This window comes from Bubalus kerabau, chromosome 4 (genome assembly GCF_029407905.1).
Source record: "Bubalus kerabau isolate K-KA32 ecotype Philippines breed swamp buffalo chromosome 4, PCC_UOA_SB_1v2, whole genome shotgun sequence".
Taxonomy (NCBI): domain Eukaryota; kingdom Metazoa; phylum Chordata; class Mammalia; order Artiodactyla; family Bovidae; genus Bubalus; species Bubalus kerabau.
Genome location: NC_073627.1, coordinates 56,669,817 through 56,691,198, shown reverse-complemented (window position 1 = coordinate 56,691,198; position 21,382 = coordinate 56,669,817). Strand labels below are relative to the sequence as shown.

The 21,382-nt window shown below is 44.7% G+C and overlaps 1 protein-coding gene across 3 annotated transcripts in view; it reads left to right on the top strand.

Annotated features, from left to right (window-relative positions):
- SCPEP1 (serine carboxypeptidase 1) overlaps positions 1 to 21,382 on the top strand; it is a 33,130-nt gene that overhangs the window by 173 nt on the left and 11,575 nt on the right. The window contains exons 1-6 of one of the 3 annotated variants that reach the window (XM_055577556.1): positions 12 to 40; positions 2,824 to 3,049; positions 12,735 to 12,824; positions 14,839 to 14,994; positions 15,377 to 15,451; positions 19,663 to 19,735. In XM_055577556.1, the coding sequence (XP_055433531.1) occupies positions 27 to 40; positions 2,824 to 3,049; positions 12,735 to 12,824; positions 14,839 to 14,994; positions 15,377 to 15,451; positions 19,663 to 19,735 (634 nt within the window). In that variant the 5' untranslated portion in view covers positions 12 to 26. Of the gene's footprint in view, positions 1 to 11; positions 41 to 2,797; positions 3,050 to 12,734; positions 12,825 to 14,838; positions 14,995 to 15,376; positions 15,452 to 19,662; positions 19,736 to 21,382 lie in introns of those variants that run through there. The other 2 variants (XM_055577558.1, XM_055577557.1) reach the window with 2 other exon arrangements.

Here is a 21,382-nt window from a genome sequence, read left to right as displayed (position 1 = left end):
CGCCCGATGCCTCCTCTCCTCCAGGGATGAGAATCAGTTAGTGGGTTTGTGCTTTTTAAACCGTATTCCTTTGCCGCTGTTTCTACCTTCTGGAATTATTTTGCTTTTGAAACTCATTCAGTTTTTTAAATTCAGAGTTATTTTTCTACTTTTTTTCTGACTCTGGGTATTCTGATGCTTCCTTTCTTCCCTGCGCATAGTTAGAAGCAGTTTTGCAACATGTAAGGTTTGGAGAAGCTGATGATCAATGAAGTTTCCACTATCTAAGGGCCACCTCCCTCTTCCTGCCGTGATTGGCTGCAAAATGAGATTATAAAGTTGTTGTTGTTGTTGTTTTAAGCTGAAACACTCTGTCCAGAAGACTGTAAAAAATAATACCACGAATGGGACACTTTATTGAGAGTAAGACTTCTCCCTGTACCTAATCAGAACAGGCAAGATAATATCTTCCCTCATTGCAGTCCTTTTTGACAGAAACCAGTTCGTGTTTAATATGATGACTTGCAAGTTGATTTTCAGTCTTTTCTTCAAGCAAAATGACTCCTGATCTGAATCAAGAACTGAGAATTACAACTGGCCAGAGACTTGTCTTGTGATCTGAGGCCAGTTGCTTAACTTGTTTTCCCTTCTGTAAAATGGGGATCATATGACCCTTCTGCTTGTATCTGGGAACTATCCAATAGGTTGCCCACCAGATTTTAACAGTGGTCACTGGCAGGGAGGCTTCCCTGGTGGCTCAGCGGTAAAGGATCTGCCTGCAATGCAGTAGATGCGGGTTCGATCCCTGGGTTGAGAAAATCCCCTGGAAAAGGAAATGGGAACCCACTCCAGTATTCTGGCGATGGCACCCCACTCCAGTACTCTTGCCTAGAAAATCCCATGGACAGAGGAGCCTGGAAGGCTGCAGTCCATGGGGTTGCTGAGGGTCCGACACAACTGAGCAACTTCACTTTCACTTTTCACTTTCATGCATTGGAGAAGGAAATGGCAACCCACTCCAGTGTTCTTGCTTGGAGAATCTCAGGGACGGGGGAGCCTGTGGGCTGCTGTCTATGGGGTTTCACAGAGTCGGACACGACTGAAGTGACCTAGCAGCAGCAGCCAGTATTCTTGCCTGGGAAATTACGTGGACAGAGGAGCCTGGTGGGCTATAGTCCATGGGGTCCCAAAAGAGTTGGACCGAACTTAGGGTCTAAACAGCAACCACAAACATTATCAGGAAAGGGAGGAGTGCCAGAGTTTAAGTTAAAACAGACCAAGCCTTATCTGCCATTTTCAAGGAGACTGGAATTTTGTGTTACTTGGTGTGTACTATCTTACAGCCCTATCTATAATAAACATTCCAGCCTTTCTGTTTTGCTCATCAGACCACTTTCTGGTTGCCTTAATCTCCATCCTTATTAAGTTTCAAAACAACATTTTCTCCTCACCTACTCTTCTTATCTTGGGGACCAGTTTTTGTCCTTTTACTTGCCACAGAGGCATGAAATTCAAAAAAGAGGAAGTAGAGGCAGAAAACTCTGATAACCCAGGATCATGCTTTCGTCACAGTTTAACATTAGCCTTTTTTACCCACAGAGTGGTATTTGAGAAAAGACAAGGTGTCACAGCTTGGAGGTTGTTACTTTAGCAAAGGTGACATAGTTAATGTATTTAACCTACTCTTTTCTGATACATATTTTGCAAATGCTAAAAAAGTTAACTTTGGTTAACTCTAAATTGGAGGAAAATTGGAGTTGTGGGATTAAAGAATATATGTATGGCTTCTATAAATTTTCTGCCAAGTTGCCTCCTCAGAAAATTTTGTGCCAGTATGCACTTTTGCCCACAGTGGTGAGGCCAGTCTCCTGACTCATGCAAATAGAGCCACAGCCATCTGTCAAATAAGCAAAGATTTTTTAGTGACTTCATTATTGCTTTAATTTTCATATCTTTGAATATTAGTGATTTTTTTCACGTATTTATGACATTCATATTTCTGTTTTCATGAATTATTTTCTTGTGGCATTTATCCATTTAATTATTAGGATCTTGTTGTTGTTATGACTACTGTTATTTATTGAATGCCTACTAAGTGCTAGGAATTGTCAGCTATCTTGATTGTTGCAAAGATCTTATATTTTTTAATTGATCTAATGATTAAGGAAGTACCTTTCTTCGTATTTATTTCTGATCTTTATTTGTTGTTTTGCCTTTTATTTTCATTGTATGGAAATGTAACAAGTTTCTGTCCTCAACACTCGCTATTTTGCTCTATAGTCCCTGGGAGTCTCTTAAATCATTTCCCCATCCAGAGATCAAAAAACATTCAACTCTATTTTCATATTTTTTTCACATCTAAATTTTAAAAATGAAATATTTGATCCACTGGGAATTCATTTTGGTTAATAGTGTTAAGAGAGGATCTATATTTCTTTTTTTTTTTTTTTTTTTTTTTGCTTCAAGAAAGCTAACAGTTGCCCTGGCATAATATATTGAGTAATTTTGCCCCACTAACTTGTCGATGCCTCTTTAATTGTATACTAAATGAGAAACCAAAATCGATGTGATGCATTTTGAGATTTTTTTTCTTTTTTCCCCTAAATGTAAATCTCTCTCTCTCTTTTAAACAATTATGAGCATGTTTCATGCCTTCCTGTTAAAAATCCAAACATTACAGAGGGTGTAGAGGAAAATGTGAAAGTTTACAGCCCCCTGGGCCTCTGTTAAGTTGGGTTTGCTTTTTCATAAGTTGAAAATTTATTCAATCTAAGTTGAATTTTTTTCCTTTATCTCCACAATGTATTGAAGTAAATACATTAACATAAACCAAATGACCTGCAGCCTAGCCCAGCCGTCCCTCCTAGGCGTGGCATTTACCTGGACATGGACATTCTTCAGGAAAACCGTGTTTGTTTCAGGAGCTGTCGTCAGCCAGCCCCCGGAAGACAGCAAGGAAGTCTGGGGTTATGTGACTGTCCGGAAGGATGCCCACGTGTTCTGGTGGCTCTATTATGCCACCAGCTCCCACAAGAACTTCTCAGAACTGCCCTTGATCATGTGGCTTCAGGTAAAAGTTTTACTGCCTGACCTGAGGTTGAGGCCAGGCTTCCCCCACTTACCATCTTGCTTACCTTTAAAGGCTCACAGCTCAGCAGAGAAGAACTGATGTGGTTCAGCAGCGAGGTAGGGGTCTCCTAGACTTGAGGATTCAGCATCCTTCTGAGGCAGATGAAGGCAGTGTTATTGCCAAGGAAGCCAAATCAGAGAGTGAGCGGTTCTGGCCTTTTGCTGGGGTCCTTTTCTACTAAACCCAAACCAGATAGGGGCAGGAACCCTTACCAGATGCTCTTAAAGTCACATTTGACAATATGCTGATGCAAAGTGTTTCTAGAAGGTTCCAAAGCAAAAACTGAGCTATCCTGACCAGCCCTTCATCTCCCTATCCCCCCAGTCCTTTCCTCGACCTGAATTCCGTGCCCTAGAAAATTGATATTTTGAAAGAAATCAGCCTTTTGTATCAGTGTTGAGTGTTGGACCCTCTCCTTCTCCTTAAAGTACATTTGCATTTTAATCTTGAGCTCTGGTGGTAGGATTGAAGACTAGAAACTGGTTGAAAGTTCTTTGAGGGGCAGGCAGAGGATCCTTCCTTCCATTCCTAAAATGTCTCTCAGAAGTTGGCCCACACCCACCTGGAATCCACAATCTAGGGAGGGGTTGAGGAACGAAGTCTTGCTTCACCTTCTGGAAACTACAGGCTCGACCTGGCTCGGATGCCGGGTTGCTTACCAGTATGTGGGGGTGCCCTGGTCCTCATCCCCATGAGATGTAAATGTCAGTTCGTCCCAAAATGTTGTTATTCCTAAGCAGCTTCCCAGTTCTCCCAGCTTTGCCAGTGGATACAGACTTTTTTTTTTAATTGATTGATGATTCCTTTACAGTATTGTAAAGGTTTGATTTCTGTCATACCCAATGTGAATTAACCATCAGTGTACATATGTCCCCTCTCTCATCAGTCTCCCTCCCACCTCCCAACCATTCCCACCTCTCTAGGTTGCTACAGAGCCCCCGTTTGAGTTCTCTGAGTCTTATAGCAAATTCCCATTGGCTGCCTATTTACATATGTTAGCGTGTATGCATCCATGCTACTCTCTCCATTCATCTCACCCTCCCCCTCTTCTCCCCACCCTTGTCCATAAGTCTCTTCTCTATGTCTGCGTCTCCATTCCTGCTCTGCAAACAGATTCATCAGTGCCATCCTTCTAGATTCCATATATATGCATTAATATATGATATTTGTCTTTCTCTTTCTGACTCACTTCACTCTGTATAATAGGCTCTAGGTTCATCCACCTCATTAGAACTGATTCAAATGTGTTCCTTTTTCTGGCAGAGTAGTATTCCGTTGCGGAGAAGGCAATGGCACCCCACTCCAGTACTCTTGCCTGGAAAATCCCATGGACGGAGGAGCCTGGTGGGCTGCAGTCCATGGGGTCGCTGAGAGTTGGACACGACTGAGCGCCTTCACTTTCACTTTTCACTTTCATGCATTGGAGAAGGAAATGGCAACCCATTCCAGTGTTCTTGCCTGGAGAATCCCAGGGACGGGGGAGCCTAGTGGGCTGCCGTCTATGGGGTCGCGCAGAGTCGGACACGACTGAAGTAACTTAGCAGCAGCAGCAGCAGTATTCCGTTGTATATATGTAGCACGGCTTCTTTATCCATCTGTCGACCAGGTCGCTTCCATGTCTTGGCTATTGTAAATAGTGCTGCAGTGGACACTGGGGTACATGTGTCTTTTTCAGTTTTGGTTTCCTCAGGGTATATGCCTAGAAATGGTATTGCTGGGTCATATGGTGGTTTTATTCCTAGTTTTTTAAGGGCTCTCCCTACTGTCTTCCATAGTGGTTGTATCAGTTTACATTCCCACCAGGAGTGCCAGAGGGTTCCCTTTTCTCCACACCCTCTCCAGCACTTGAGGTTTGTGAATTTTTTGTTGATGGCCATTCTGTCTGGAGTGAGGTGATATCTCATGGTAGATTTGCTTTGCATTTCTCTGACAATGAGCAATGCTGAGCATCTCTTCATGTGTTTATTAGCCCTCTGGGATACACAGTTATTGATGAGATACTGAAGATGAACAGTTTGCAGGGAGGGGCCTTTCTCTCTTAGGATTATGGCAAGTATTCTCCCTGGGAGCTCAGCTGAGGGTGCAGGTAGAAAAATGCCTCCGAAGAAGAAGGCGTCTGTGTGGCCCAGGGGACTTCTGCACCTCCCGGGGGGCTGGAGATGGAGACACGGCAGAGCTGTCAGCGAAGTCCATGCAGTGGGCACATCCAGGTCTGCCTTACTGCCCCTTATAGTTGAGGCAAAACACTTCCCTTTTTCTGGGCTTTGGTTTTCTAATCTGGGAGATTTCAGTGGTTTTCAAACGTTTTATTAATCAGCAGAACTGTTTCCACTCCAAGTGAAAGCTTACAGACCAGCCAAAGCAGAAGGAAGCAGTGTTGGGTGGAGGTGGGGGGCGGAGCGCCAAGCCCACCCACTCAGCCTCCCCTGGTCCTGCAGCCCCTCAGGCACTTTCTGGGCTTCTGGGAGCAGTGTGAAAATCACTGAATTTCAGAAACTGCAGACCTTTTCCTTTTGGTTGAGCGCAGACTAGGGCGATTGTTTTATTTGAATGAGTTGCCAACAGTGCCAGTCAGGACATTTCCTCCTTTTTTCCAAAAATCTAATGACTCGGGGGCTGAACTTGCCTTCCCAAGGCTGAGTGGTGGGGACCCCGCTTGCCGACAAGCAGGAGCTCCTGACAAGTGGCCACACCTGACCTCTCTGCTCCCTGAGGTGCGCCTCTGGCCCCTGGAAACCATCCGGTTTGTGACCTTTGATTACTGTGAGCTGAGATGTTATTTGATGGTTTTCAGCTGGCTAATGAACTGGCTCTTCATCCCCCAGAAACCCAAGGGAAGCTGAAAAGAGTAGGTGTAAGAAAGAGATAATTAATGCAGGTTCAAAGAGGCTCTGTTTCAGCAGCCTGCTGAGAACGTGGACACTAGCTTCTCTGGGCGGGTCTTTGAGAACTTAGGTCGTGTCCTCTGAGTGGAGTAGCTCTGAGTGATGTCATGCGCTGCTTTAAGCACACTTTCAAGTCATTTAAAGTGTTTCAGTTTGTCCCCTGACACATTTGCCACAGAGTCACTGCACAGCCCTGGGCCATGCCCCATCGCAAAGTTCTAGGCAGAAACGATTTTGCAGTAATACAGTCTTGAGTAAAACAAAACAGGAAAATGGGATTTCTCCCACAGAGACCACACCCCTGAGGTTCCAGCCTCCCTCCCTTTCGCTTTGGTTCTATCCCAGCCTAGCAAGTCCACTAGGGTAAAGGGGCCCAGCTTTCACTCCAAGGACCTTTACTCTTTGTGTGTGTGTGTGTAAATTGAAGTATAATTGGTGTACAATATTATATAAGTTATAGGTATGCTACTGCTGCTGCTAAGTCACTTCAGTCGTGTCCAACTCTGTGTGACCCCATAGATGGCAGCCCACCAGGCTCCGCCGTCCCTGGGATTCTCCAGGCAAGAACACTGGAGTGGGTTGCCATTTCCTTCTCCAATGCATGAAAGTGAAAAGTGAAAGTGAAGTCACTCAGTCGTGTCCGACTCTTAGCGACCTCATGGGCTGCAGCCTACCAGGCTCCTCCGTACGTGGGATTTTCCGGAGTACTGGAATGGGGTGCCATTGCCTTCTCCAAGTTATAGGTATACAATATCGTAATTCACAACTTTTAAAAGATTATGCTCGATTTATGGTTCTAGAAAATATTGGCTACATTCCCTATGTTCCACAATATATCCTTGTAACTTACTTATTTCACACGTGTAGTTTGTACCTCTTAATCCCCTTCCCCTGCATTGCCCCCTCCCCCCCTCCTCTTTCCCTACTGATAACCACTGGTTTGTCATCCATAGCTGTGAGTCTGGTTTTTTTTGTTATATTCAGTAGTTTGTTGTATTATTTAGATTCCCCATAAAAGTGACATCATGCAGTATTTGTCTTTCTCTTTCTAACTTACTTCACTTAGCATAATACCCTCCAAGCCCATTCATGTTGCAGCAGATGGCAAATGTTTGTTCTTTTTATGGCTGAGTAGTATTCCGTTGTATATATGTACCACATCTTCTTTATCTGTTCATCTGCTGATGGACACTTAGGTTGCTTCCATATCTTGGCTATTTATAAATAAGGCTGCTATGAACATTGCGTTGCATGTATTTTTTCGGATTCGTGGCTTTGTTGTTTTTAGATATATACCTAGGAGTGGAATTGCTGGATCATGTGGTAGCTGTAGCTTTAGTTTTCTTGAGAAACCTCCATACTCTTTTCCACAATGGCTGAACCCATTTATATTGCCACCAACAGAGTACAAGGACTCCCTTTTCTCCATATTTGTTCTTTTTGTTCTTTTTGATGATTGCCATTTTGGCAGGTATGAAGTAATTTCTCATGATGGTTTTGATTTGCGTTTCCATGATTATTAGCAATGCTGAGCATCTTTTCATGTGCCTACGGGCCATCTGCATTTCCTCTTTAGAAAAATGTAACGTTCTTTTGCCCATTTTTAAATCAGTGTTGTTTTTGATACTGAGTTGCGTGAGCTGTTTATATATGTTGGGTATTAAGCCCTTTTTGGTTATATCATTCACATATTTTCTCCCGTTCAGTAGGTCTTTTCATTCTGTCAGTGGTGAGGACCCTTGCTCATTTCACTGTGTGTTGCATGCATTTTTCAATGTTGTCACATAATTTCTCATGGTTTATGACCCTAGTGTCACATTCCATCGTTTAGGTGATCGTGGTTTACTAACCCATTGCCCTGCTGGGGGACATTGGAGTTGCACCCTTTTGCTGTTCTAAATATGACTTTAATGAACAGCTCCCTCTGACTTGTGAGCTTTTTACTGCTGCATTAGGAAATCTTAGGGTATAGAGTGCATATAATTAAAGAGATTTATAACCTCTCAGTTTTGTAATCGTTAGCTTGGCATAGTTTCAGCACATTAGGTAGTTTCATAACGTCTTTCCCTGTCGGGGTCCTTTACATACCCCTGAGCCCTGACTCTGTGTTGTTCCTTGTTCTCCTTCGGATTTCCCTCTGTAGACTGGCCTGGCTTCTGTTTTGCTGAGCTGTTTCCTTCCATCTTTGCGTATCTCCGTTTCCTATCCATCTTGAACAGGGAGACGGTATCCTTTTACTTGAGGCTGGTTGTTGGGCCTCCCAGCCTCTGAGGTTTTATCCAGAAAAGCACCAACCATCCTTTTCCCCTCACCGTCTCCTGAAGGACCTCCTCCCTTCTCTTAGACCTGAGAACCTCTGCCTCTTATATTCTGAGGCTCCAGCCCTGAGCTTCTGCCCTGAATCCTGCCTCGCCCCGGCCACCCAGGGGACTGAGTGCTTCCTGCCCTGGGACTTCTGTGTTTGCTGCATTGTATCCTGGGGATCGTCTTGATCAAACTGCCCCTTGGTCTGGGTCCCTTGTAAATCCTCAGGGTCACAAGGCCAGTCCCGGTGGCAGCCCTAATTACACGTCCCCTCCATGGGCCCTACTGCTCGTCTGCAAAGGGAGAGTGTTTGGATGAGATGTCTTGAAGTCAGCAAACCCTACATCAGGCCGTGGCTCAAGCTCAGAGAATCAAAGATAGGAAAGCACCCTCTGGGAATGCTTGACCTGGGCACCTCCTATCAGCAAGACTTCAGCAGTTACTAGGGGGCTCAGTGAGTCCAGACGTCCCTGGTGACCCTGTGAGGGCCCTGTCGGGCTCCTGAGCATAAGGCCTTCCTGTGTTCCTCGTTTCTTTGATTATAGGAAACTGCTTTCATTCAGCCTCCATAACCTTCTCTGAGTTCCAGTGGGCAGATTCAAGCAGTTGATAGTTAAGGAAGGGAGGGGGTGCGAGACCAGGGAGAAACAAACCATCAAGAGCAGCCTTGGGGTAACATCCTGTTTCATCATCAAAGGATGTTGTTATATTTCAGTCACTAAGTCCTGTCCCACTCTTTTCGACCCCACGGGTTGTAGTACACTAAGCTCCTCTGTCCTTCACTATCTCCCGGAGTGGACTCAAATTCACGTCCATTGAGTCACTCATGCTATCAAACCATCTCATCCTCTGCTACCCCCTTCTCCTTTTGCCTTCAGTCTTTCCCGGCATCAGGGTCTTTTCCAGTGAAATGCATCTTCACTTCAAGTGCCAAAGTATTGGAGCTTCAGCTCAGCATCAGTCCTTCCAGTGAATATTCAGGAGTGATTTCTTTTAGGATTAACTGGTTTGACTCCTTGCTGTCCAAGGGACTCTCAAGAGTCTTCTCCAGACCACAGTTTGAAAGCATCGATTCTTCAGTGCTCAGCTTTCTTTATGGTCCTGTTCTTACACTGTACATGACTACAAGAAAAACCATGGCTTTGAATCTACAGACCTTTGTTGGCGAAGTGATGTCTCTGCTTTTTAATATGCTGTCTAGGTGTGTCGTAGCTTTCCTTCCAAGGAGTAAGCATCTTTTAATTTCATAGCTGCAGTCACCATCTGCAGTGATTTTGGAGTACAGGAAAATAAAATCTGTCACTGCTTCCATCTTTTCCCCTTCTATTTGCCATGAAGTGATGGGACGAGATGCCATGATCTTAGATTTTTTAATACGGAGTTTTAAGCCTGGTTTTTCACTCTCTTCTTTCACCCTCATTAAGAGGTTCTTTAGTTCCTCTTTACTTTCTGCCATTGGAGTGGTATCATCTGCATGTTTGAGGTTGTTGATATTTCTCCCAGCAATGTTAATTCCAGTTTGTGATTCATTCACCCTGTGTTTTGCGTTATGTACTCTGCATAGAAGTTAAATGAACAGGGTGACAGGATACAGCCTTGTCATACTCCTTTCCTAATCTTGAACAAGTCAGTTGTTCCATGTCCAGTTCTAACTGTTGCTTCTTGACCTGCATACAGATTTCTCAGGAGACGGATAATATGGTCTGGTATTCCCATCTCTCTAAGAATTTTCAACAGTTGGTTGTGATCCCCATTGTCAAAGGCTTTAGCATAGTCAATGAGGTAGAAGTAGATGTTTTTCTGAAACTCCCTTGCTTTCTCTGTGATCCAGTGAATGTTGGCGGTTGATCTCTGGTTCCTCTGCCTTTTCTAAATCCAACTTGTACATGTGGAAGTTCTTGATTGATGTGCTGCTGAAGCCTAGCTTGAAGGATTTTGAGTAGAACCTTGGTAGCATGTGAAATGAGTGCAGTTGTGCAGTAGTTTGAACATTCTTTGGCATTGCCCTTCTTTGGGATTGGAATGAAAATTGACCTTTTCCAATCTTCTGGCCACTGCTGAGTTTTCCAAATTTGTTGATATATTGCATCATCTTTTAGGATTTCAAATAGCTCAGCTGAAATTCCATCACCTCCACTAGCTTTGTTTGTAGTAATGCTTCCTAAGGCCCACTTGACTTCACACTCCAGGATGTCTGGCTCTAGGTTAGTGACCATACCATCATGGTTGTCTGAGTCATTAAGACCTTTTTTGCATTGTTCTTCTATGTATCCTTGACCTCTCTTCTTAATCTCTTTTGCTTCTGTTAGGTCCTTACTGTTTCTGTCCTTTATTGTGCCCAAACCTTGCACGAAATGTTCCCTTGATATCTCCAGTTTTCTGAAAGAGATCTCCAGTCTTTCCCATTCTGCTGTTTTCCTCTCTTTCTTTGCATTGATTGCCGAGGAAGGCTTTCTTCTCTCTCCTTGCTGCTCTTTGGAACTCTGCATTCAAATGGATGTATCTTTCCTTTTCTCCTTTGCCTTTAGCTTCTCTTCTTTTCTCAGCTATTTGTAAGGCCTCCTCAGACAACCACTTTGCCTTGTTGCATTTCTTCTTCTTGGGGATGGTTTTGATCACTGCCTCCTGTACAATGTTATGAACCTCCATCCATAGTTCTTCAGGCACTCTGTTTACCAGATACAATCCCTTGAATCTATTCATTGCCTTCACTGTATAATCATAATGGATTTGATCGAGATCACACCTGATTGGCCTAGTGGTTTTGCCTGCTTTCTTCAATTTAAGTCTGAATTTTACAATAAGGAGCTCATGATGTGAGCCACAGTCAGCTCCCAGTCTTGTTTTTGCTGACTATATGGAGCTTCTCCATCTTTGGCTGCAAAGAATATAATCAGTCTGATTTAGGTTTTAACCTTTTGGTGATGTCCATGTGTAGAGTTAACTCTCGTGTTGTTAGATAAAAATGTTTGCTGTAACCGGTGTGTTCTCTTGGCTAAACTCTGCTAGCCTTTGCCCTGCTTCATTTTGTACACCAAGGCCAAACTTGCCCATTACTCCAGGTATCTCTTGACTTCCCACTTTTGCATTCCTGTCCCCTAAGATGCAAAGGACATCCTTGTTTGGTGTTAGTTCTGGAAGGTCTTGTAGATCTTCGTAGAACCAGTCAACTTCAGCTTCTTTGGCATCAGTGGTTGGGGCATAGACTTGAATTACCGTGACTTTGAATGGTTTGTCTGGGAAATGAACTGAAGTCATTTTACCTTTTTTGAGATTGCATCTAATTACCCCATTTTGGACTCTTCTGTTGACTGTGAAAGCTGCCCCATTGCTTCTAAGGGATTCTTGCCCACAATCATAGATATAATGGTCTTCTGAATCAAATTCACCCATTCCCATTCATTTTAGTTTACTGATTCCTAAGATGTCCACGTTCACTTTTGGCATCTCCTATTTGACCACTTCTAATTTGCCTTGATTCATGGACCTAACATTCCAGGTTCATATGCAATATTCTTTACAGAATCAGACTTTATTTTCATCAGCAGGCACATCCACAGCTGAGCGTCATTTCCACTTTGGCCCAGTCTCTTCATTCTTTCTGGAACTATTAGTCATTGCTTTCCGCTTTTCCCCGGTAGCATATTGGACACCTTCTGACCTGGCAGGATCATCTTCCAGTGTTATATATTTTTGCCTTTTCATACTATTCATAAGTTTCTCAGCAAGAATGGTTTGCCATTTCCTCCTCCTGTGGGCCACATTTCATCAGAACTCTTCACTGTGAACCACCTGTCTTGGCCCTGCCTGGCATGGCTCATGGCTTCATTGAGTTACACAGGCCCCTTTGCCACAGCACGGCAGTGATCCATGAAGGCATCATCAAAGATTACATACGACAATACCTTTGAACTATTTTGCTTATATTGAAACACCCTCCAGGTAGGAGAAGGTGATGATTAATTATAATATGCCGCCCTCCAGCATGTAGACTCCAGACCAGTTGGACCTGAAGGTTGATGAGGTTGACGCCTTACCTTACCACCAACCCATGAGAAGAGTGTCCATGAGCTGATCACACCCTCTTTGGACAATTTCGGTTAATATAAAACTTGTCACTGTCTTCCCCAAGTTGGGATGCTTGGTTTTGAGGGCATTAGCCTGCTGTGTCCCCCATTACCTGGTGAAGTGATAAAGCTGCCCTGTCCTACTTCACCCACAACTCTGTCTCTGAGATGTGATTCGGCACCGGTGCACAGAGAAGCTGAACTTTCAGCATCCCTGGCTCAGTGGGCCAGCTGTGTCCTGTGTGTAAGGTTGACCCAGCCATCGCCAGGTCATAGATCATTTACAGTGAGTGTGGTCGTTAATGTAATGATGAAGGTTTAACAGACATTTTCTCCGAGTTTATTTTTGCTTCTTTCTTTCTTCCTCAGGGTGGTCCAGGTGGTTCCAGCACTGGCTTTGGAAACTTTGAGGAAATCGGGCCGCTTGATAGGAATCTCCAGCCACGAAAGACCACCTGGGTACAGTGAGGAAGGCCCCGCACTCTCAGTGCCACGTGGCCTCTCGCAGACTGAGCCCCACCTGATCCCATCCCATCCCCAGGTTGAGGGGCTCCACCCTGCCCCCGCCCTCTTCCTCTGTATGCAGGGGGGCCTTGGGTGCTTGTCCACAGGCCTCCTCTCCACCAGCTGCTTCCATTTCTGAAGGCAGCTTGTCCTACACCGGTCACCTTCCCAACTCCGTGACCTTTCTCTCCACTTCCCTGCAGAAACCTCCGTCTGCTCTCGCAGACACCTGGGCCTTGGCATTACCCAGGTGCTAGACCTTGCTACAGTCTCAGACACCAGAGTCCCACCCTCTGGCCACGACCTCCAGTCCTTTCTTTCTTCTCCTTCCCTCCTATCTCAGTGCTTGTCTTCCTCCAGACCTCAGACCCCTTGTCTTCTGCCCTTTTGATGCCTCTCTCGTTCTCTGACTCTGCGCTGCTCCTTCATTCTCAGCTTCACCTCCTCACCTAGCCCCTCTCTGACCAGCCCCCACCCCCCCGGCTCCCTTGTTCTTCTCCCTCCAGTCTGGGGTCCGTCCCGCTGTCCCCACGCTCGACCTCTGCCCCCAGGCTGCCCGATGCTGAGGGGCTCGGTGGGTGGGGGTTTTGCTCTGGGCTCGTGGCCACCCTCTGCTCTGTGCCTCTGCCCCTCCCCCATCTGCTGATGGACCCTTAGGTTATTTCCACCTTTTGGCTGTGATGAGTAATGCAGGCAACATTAGCGTACAAATACTGGTTGCAGTTTCAGTTTGGGGGGGAATTTCTGGGTCCTTTTGTAGCTCTGTGTTTAATACCCAAGGTTGTTAATATTTTTCATCCACCCCTCTTTCACTGCCTTTCAGGGGTGCTTTCAAAGGTCTCCCCCACTCCCACCCTGTAATCTACATGCCACACAAATGAAACTCTCCAATGCCAGTCCCTCCTTCGTTTACCGTCTTCAGATTCCCAAAAGATCAGATCCAGTTTCCGACACGGAAATTGGCTCCTGCTGCCCCCAGTCACACCTCCCAGCTCCTCTCCAGTGCCCTCTTCCTTCAGGCCTTTGCAAGGGCGATTCCTGGGCCTCGACTTCATTCCTGGGGCCACCCAGTCACACCCAGCTCACCATGTTCACCTGAGACGCACTTCAGGAACACCTCCTCCTGAAGCGCCCCTCAGAGTCCTTTGATTTTCTTGTCTGTCTCCACACTGGTCCTCAAGTGGATTTACTTTTGACTCAGGGTCTTTGCACAGGCTCTTCCCTCAGCCTGAAACATTCTTACACATGCTTCCAGGTGAAATATCACTTCCACTTGCAGTAGCAGAGTGCCCCTCTGGCTTGTCCCCAAGCCTCCCATGACAGAGAGAGTCACGTGACTGGGGCAGAGAGCTGGAACAGGAAGTGAGGAGAAGCTGCCCTTGGTCCTGATGCTGACATTACCTATCCAACTTTGTGACCCTGGACAGGTCCTGGGCCTTTTCTGGGCTTTGATTTCCTAAACAGTAAAGGACATGGCTGGACTGTGTTATTACTAGGGATCCTTCAGGATATAAAATTCTAAACTTTTGTGGGAAAGGTAGTAGAATAAATTCTGTTTTTGTAGTGTTCAGCAAAGCCAGCCAACGTGGAAACTGGATTCATCTTAAAGAAAACACATGTGTGGTCCAGACCTCCTCCTTCTGCTTTGAGCTGTTGCTCAGACTGACACCGCACAGTTGTCCCTGTGCTAGGGCATTACATCCAGGACGTTCATATTGCATCAAAGTGACAGCCTGGATGCCTCAGTCCCCATGCATATGTGACTTTCCCTTCTTGGCTCTCCTTTTCTTTGCTGTGCTAGTCCGTGTCCCTAGTCCAGATTTTTTTAGAACCCATTTTAATAACAGACCATAACCACACTGATATCCTCACATGTGTGGCTTTTGTTGAGCTCACAAAAGATGATCAAAAGATGGTTGGGGACTGGCTGGCTGATTGCAACATCTGACTTTCCTGGGGTGGCGTGTAGCTCCAGTCGGCCAGCCTCCTGTTTGTGGATAACCCCGTGGGCGCCGGATTCAGTTATGTGAACAAGACCAATGCGTACGCCAGAGACCTGGCCACCGTGGTATCAGACATGATATTTCTCCTGAAGAGCTTCTTTGATCTCCACAAAGAATTCGAGGTAAGCGGGGCCTCAGAAACAGCTCAGCGAGGGGCTCGCAGTCATAGCACTGAATCCATCAGGTGCAAACACCCACAAAGAGTTACACGCCCAGCTCATTCCAGAGAAAACTTTTTTGTACCCAGGGATCAGGTTGTGGGTTTCTGTCGTCTCTAAAGATGGTTTTAGCTTGAAAGAATGACCCTGCACCCAGTATTCTCCTGACACATAAAAATCAGATATGGGAGGAAAGATCAACAGAAGCAGATTTGTTTTGCCTGGCCATTACATGCAGTAGAAATTTGAAATGGATTCATGTGAATTAAAAGGCATTCAGGAAAAAAAAAAAAAAAAAAAAGGCATTCAGGATATTTAATTCTTTATAAATTCTTTTTCTTCCTAGAGGATTCCATTCTACATTTTCTCAGAGTCTTATGGAGGAAAGATGGCTGCTGGCATCGCTCTAGAACTTTATAAGGTAACAGGGACGATGACTTTGTTGTTTGGTTCCAGACCGAAACTGATTGTTACTTGTACTCACCTGATAATTAGATATACTTTGAATAAGACCTTGTACATGGAAAGTAAGAGTAAGTCTGTAGAGGGTGAGATGGCTGGATGGCATCACTGACTCGATGGACGTGAGTCTGGGTGAACTCCGGGAGTTGGTGATGGACAGGGAGGCCTGGCGTGCTGCGATTCATGGGGTCGCAAAGAGTCGGACACAACTGAGCGACTGATCTGATCTGAATGACCATAAAAAGTTTCAAAAAGAATGGTGAAGTTGGCACAGTTCCAGTATTAAACAAGCTATTGAGCTGAGAGAAGCAATGTGGTGCTGGTGAAGCAACAAACGCAGATAAATGTAGCAGGTCAAAGAGTCTGGAAGCATATTTTATCTGTACTTGTATATATGTGTGTATATGCATGTGACTGTATGTGTATGATACATATATATCATACTTACATAAGATCATATATAAATGATAGGGTGGTATTTCATATCACTGAGGGAAAGACAGAAGGTTCAGCAAATGGTTTGAAGACAAATGGCTATTACTTTGGAAGTTGGTAAAGTTAGATTCCTGCCTTGCATGAAACATCAGTGTTTTGCTTTGACTGCGCTGGGTCTCTGTGGCCGCACATGGGCTTTCTCTAGTTGCGATGAGCAGACACTGCTCTTCGTTGCGGTGCACAGGCTTCTCATTGTGTTGGCTTCTCCTGTTGTGGAGCACGGGTCGAGGGTGTGTGGGCTTCAGGAGTTGCGGCTCATGAGCTGCAGGGCTCAGGAGTTGTGGTTCGTGGGCTTAGTTGCCCCGAGGCATGCGGAATCTTCCCAGGCCAGGGATGGAACCCATGTCCCCTGCATTGGCAGGGGGAGTCTTAACCACTGGACCACGAGAGAAGTCCAGAACAGCAGTTCTTGATAGATTAAAAATTTTAATGTAAAAATCAGAACTATAAGAGTACTTGAAAATATAGAAGAAAAGATTTATAATCTCGGGTAGGAAAGTTTTCTTTCATAAGATGAAAAGCCAAAAAGAATAATTTTGACATAATTTAGATCTAGAAATTTAAAACTTCTTAGAGTTCTATAAATAATTTTAAAAGATATATATACAGACTCACAAATATATAATAGAAAAAGTCTTCATGTCAATAAATCCACTTAAAAAAGGATATCATAATATAAATTTGCCAAAAGATATGGGGAAATAATTTATTGAAGAAATGCAAACAGTCTGTGGACATGTGAACGGTGTTCAACTTTTATTAGTAAATCAAAGCTGTGAGATTTGCAAATATTTTAGAAAATTGGTAACCCCCAGTTTTAGTAAGAAGTTTGTTTCTTGGCAGGAAAGCTATGACAAACCTAGACAGTGTTGAAAAGCAGAGACGTTACTCTGCCACCAAAGGTCCGAATAGTCCAGGCGATGGTCTTCCCAGTAGTCATGTGTGGATGTGAGAGCTGGACTGAAAAGAAGGCGGAGGGCCGAAAAACTGATGCTTTCAAACTGTGAGAAAACTCCTGAGAGTCCCTTGGACAGCAAGGAGATCAAAGCAGTCAATCTTAAGGGAAATCAACCCTGAATACTTGTTGGAAGGACTGGTGCTGAAGCTGGAACTCCAGTATCTGATGCAAACAGCTGACTCGGAAAAGTCTGTGATGCTGGGAAAGATTGAGGGCAGAAGGAGAAGGGGATGACAGAGGATGAGATGGTTGGATGGCATCACCAAAACAGTGGATAGGACCTTGGGCAAAGTTCGGAAGATAGGGAAGGACAGGGAGTCCTGGCATGCCTCAGTTCATGGGGTCGCAAAGAGTTGGACGTGACTAGGCGACTGAATAACAGGGAAGTAAGTGCGCTCATTCACCTTTGTTAGGAAGGAAAATTGGTAAATCATTTTTAAAAGGGCAGTTTGGCTATATCTGTCTGCTTATAAAATGTATGTGCCTTTTGAACCAATAATTTCACATCTAAGAGTCTGTCCTGTGGGAATACTTATACATGCATGTGTGTTAGAGGATGTTTAGTTCATCATCGTTTACAAAGTCCATAAAAGGAAAACAAGCTCAGTGACTATCTGTTCAGTTCAGTTCAGTCACTCAGTCCTGTCTGACTCTTTGCGACCCCATGGACTGCAGCATGCCAGGCTTCCCTGTCCATCACCAACTCTCGGACCTTGCTCAAACTCACGTCCATTGAGTTGGTGATGCCATCCAACCATCTCATCCTCTGTCGTCCCCTCCTCCTCCTGCCTTCAATCATTCCCTGCGTCAGGGTCTTTTCAAATGAGTCAGTTCTTCTCATCAGGTGGCCAAAGTATTGAAGTTTCAGCTTCAGCATCAGTCCTTCCAATGAATATTCAGGACTGATTTCCTTTAGGATGGACTGGTTGGATCTCCTTGCTATCCAAGGAACTCTTAAGAGTCTTCTCCAACACCACAGTTCAAAAGCATCAATTCTTCAGCACTCAGCTTTTTTTATAGTCCAACTCTCACATCCATACATGACCACTGGAAAAACCAAAACTTTGACTAGGTGGACCTTTGACAGCAAAATAATGTCTCTGCTTTTTAATATGCTGTCTAGGTTGGTCATAACTTTTCTTCTAAGGAGCAAGCGTCTTTTAATTTCATGGCTGCAGTCACCATCCGCAGTGATTTTGGAGGCCAAAAAAATAAAGTCTCTCACTGTTTCCATTGTTTCCCTATCTATTTGCCATGAAGTGATGAGACCAGATGCCATGATCTTAGTTTTCTGAATATTGAGTTTTAAGCCAGCTTTTTCACTCTCCTCTTTCACCTTCAAGAGGCTCTTTACTTGTTCTTCCCTTTCTGCCATAAGGGTGGTGTAATATCTGAGATTATTGATAAGCTTGGGCTTCCTCCAGTCCTGCATTTCTCATGATGTACTCTGCATATAAGTTAAATAAGCAGGGTGACAATATACAGCCTTGACATACTCCTTTCCCAATTTGGAACCAGTCTGTTGTTCCATATGCAGTTCTAACTGTTGCTTCTTGGCCTGCATATGGATTTCTCAGGAGGCAGGTAAAGTGGTCTGGTATTCCCATCTCTTTCAGAATTTTCCACAGTTTATTGTGATCCACACAGTCAAAGGCTTTGGCATAGTCAATAAAACAGAAGTAGATATTTTTCTGCAACTCTCTTGCTTTTTCAATGATCCAATGGATGTTGGCAGTTTGATCTCTGGTTCCTCTGCCTTTTCTAAATCCAGCTTGAACATCTGGAAGTTCATGGTTCACCTACTGTTGAAGCCTGGGTTGGAGAATTTTGAGCATTATTATCTATAGAGGATTACTTAAGTGAAATACATGGATCTTTCCATGATGGACAGTTTGCAGCCATCGGAAAGAATGGGTAGATCTGTGTATATATACACATACAAATATATATATGTTTATGAAACCAAAGGAAGAAGTTAGAATAATATATACCATGTTAACTGTGGTTAACTCATGGTGGGGCAGAGGTAAAGTTTTTTTCACATTTTTCTCCTGTCTCCTTCTGTGAGTAAATATTTTACAGTGAACTTGTATGACCTTTTTTTTTCATTGAAGTATAATTGATGTTCAATATTATATGCTCCCTACGTACAGTATAGTAGAGGCAGTGTTAGTCGCTCAGTCGTGTCCGACTCTTTGTGATCCCACAGACTGCAGCCCCCCAGGCTCCTCTGTCCATGGGATTCTCCAGGCAGGAATACTTAAGTGGATTGCCATTCCATTCTCCAGAGGATCTTCCCAACCCAGGGATCGAAGCCAGGTCTCCCGCATTGCAGGCAGATTCTTTACCATTTGAGCCATAGGGAAGACTCTCATGTACAATATAATGATTTACAATTTGTAAAGATTATACTCTGTATATTCCATGTGTCCCTTCTAAAGAAGACAGGGGCTACACCAGAGCCCACACAAATCCTGCCAACACCCTTGGGAGAACTTCACAGTTCCTATTCATTTTGCAGATGGTGGGCGGCAGGACAGTTACCCTTGTCCTCTAGTGGATGTCTGAGGTCTTTGGGTCCCCAGAGCATCCCGGGTGGGCAGAAGCGTTCTGTGCTCAGGAAAGGCCGTGTGTTAAGGCCTGACTCCCTCCTGTTGAGGAAGGGAGGGAGGCCCCTAGGTCTTCTTGACAAGGATGTTTCTTGGCTTCTCTTTCAGGCTATTCAGCAAAAGACCATCCAGTGCAACTTTGCCGGGGTTGCTCTGGGTGACGCTTGGATCTCTCCCATCGGTAAGTAGGACATTTTCGGATTTCTTTTTTGGCAGGGGGCAGGGGTGGGGGTTGGGGAAAGGTGTGTTGGCGGGGCTGAGCTGCACGATGTGCAGGGTCTTAGTTCCCTGACCAGGCATCAAACCTGGGCCTCCTGCACTGGGAGCGACTGGGCTGGCAGGGACATCCTCAGTCCCCATTGTGAAAAGCACTGCCCTTTGTGTGTCCTTTCTGGATGAACGTCCTAGGACACTGTGACGTTGCAGAAGCCTTGACCCGAGACCTAAGGGGTCAGCGGGCATCCTGCCAGCTGTCTCGCTCAGAGTGACAGAACTGGCCTTCCGCGTCCTTTGAGGGTCTCATCACAGCTGCGTTAACAATACTAAACACTTTATATGTGTTAACTTTGCTGAAGCTTAACAACATCTCCATGGGATGGTTGGTGTTATGGTCCCAGGTTTGGAGGTGATGAAACTGAGACTCAGGTTAAGCAATTTTCCTGAAGTCACACAGCTAAACCCAGGACGCACATGAAGGCAGCAAGCACTTAGCCGTCGCCGTGCGTCCCTCCTTGGGACCAGTAGGTCAGCCTCCTCCTTTGCATGTGCTCTTTGTCTGGTCCCAAACCTCCCGAATTCAGCTCGCATGACCCACCTGCCCTTATGAGTCTGTCTGCCCAGCCCTGAATCCCTTTGTCTAGGTGCACCTTACGTATCGCTCTTCCACCCCAGAAGTACTCCCTTTTTGGAGGAGGATTACTGTTCACTTCCATGTGCAATTATTAATTGCTTGCTAGGGAGCACCTGTTGTGCTCAGTGCTAGGAAAGATACACAGACCTGCTTCATGCCTTCAAGAAGATCTGCACAGTTCAATGTGGTAACCATAGCCACAGTACCGAAATCAGATTGATTATGTTCTTTGCAGCCAAAGATGGTGAAGCTCTATACAGTCAGCAAAAACAAGACCAGGAGTTGACTGGGGCTCAGATCATGAACTCCTTATTGCAAAATTCAGACTTAAAGTGAAGAAAATAGGCAAAACCACTAGACCATTCAGGTATGACCTAAATCAAATCCCTTATGATGATACAGTAGAAGTGACAAATAGATTCAAGGGATTAGATCTGATGGACAGAGTGCCTAAAGAACTATGAACAGAGGTTTGTGACATCATACAGGCGACAGGGATCAAGACCATCTCCAAGAAAAAGAAATGCGAAAAGTCAAAATGGTTGTCCAAGGAGGCCTTACAAATAGCTGAGAAAATAAGAGAAGCGAAGGGCAAGGGAGAAAAGGAAAGATATACCCATCTGAATGTAGAGTTCCAAAGAAAGCAAGGAGAGATAAGAAAGCCTTCCTCAGTGATCAGTGCAAAGAAATAGAGGAAAACAATAGAATGGGAAATACTAGAGATACCAAGAGAACTTTTAATGCAAAGATGGGCACAATAAAGGACAGAAACAGTATGGACCTAACAGAACCAGAAGATATTAAGAAGAGGTGGCAAGAATACACAGAACTATACAAAAAAGATCTTCATGTCTCAGATAATGATGATGGTGTGATTACTCACCTAGAGCCAGACATCCTGGAATGCGAAGTCAAATGGGCCTTAGGAAGCATCACTACAAACAAAGTTAGTGGAGGGAATGGAATTCCAGTTGAAAT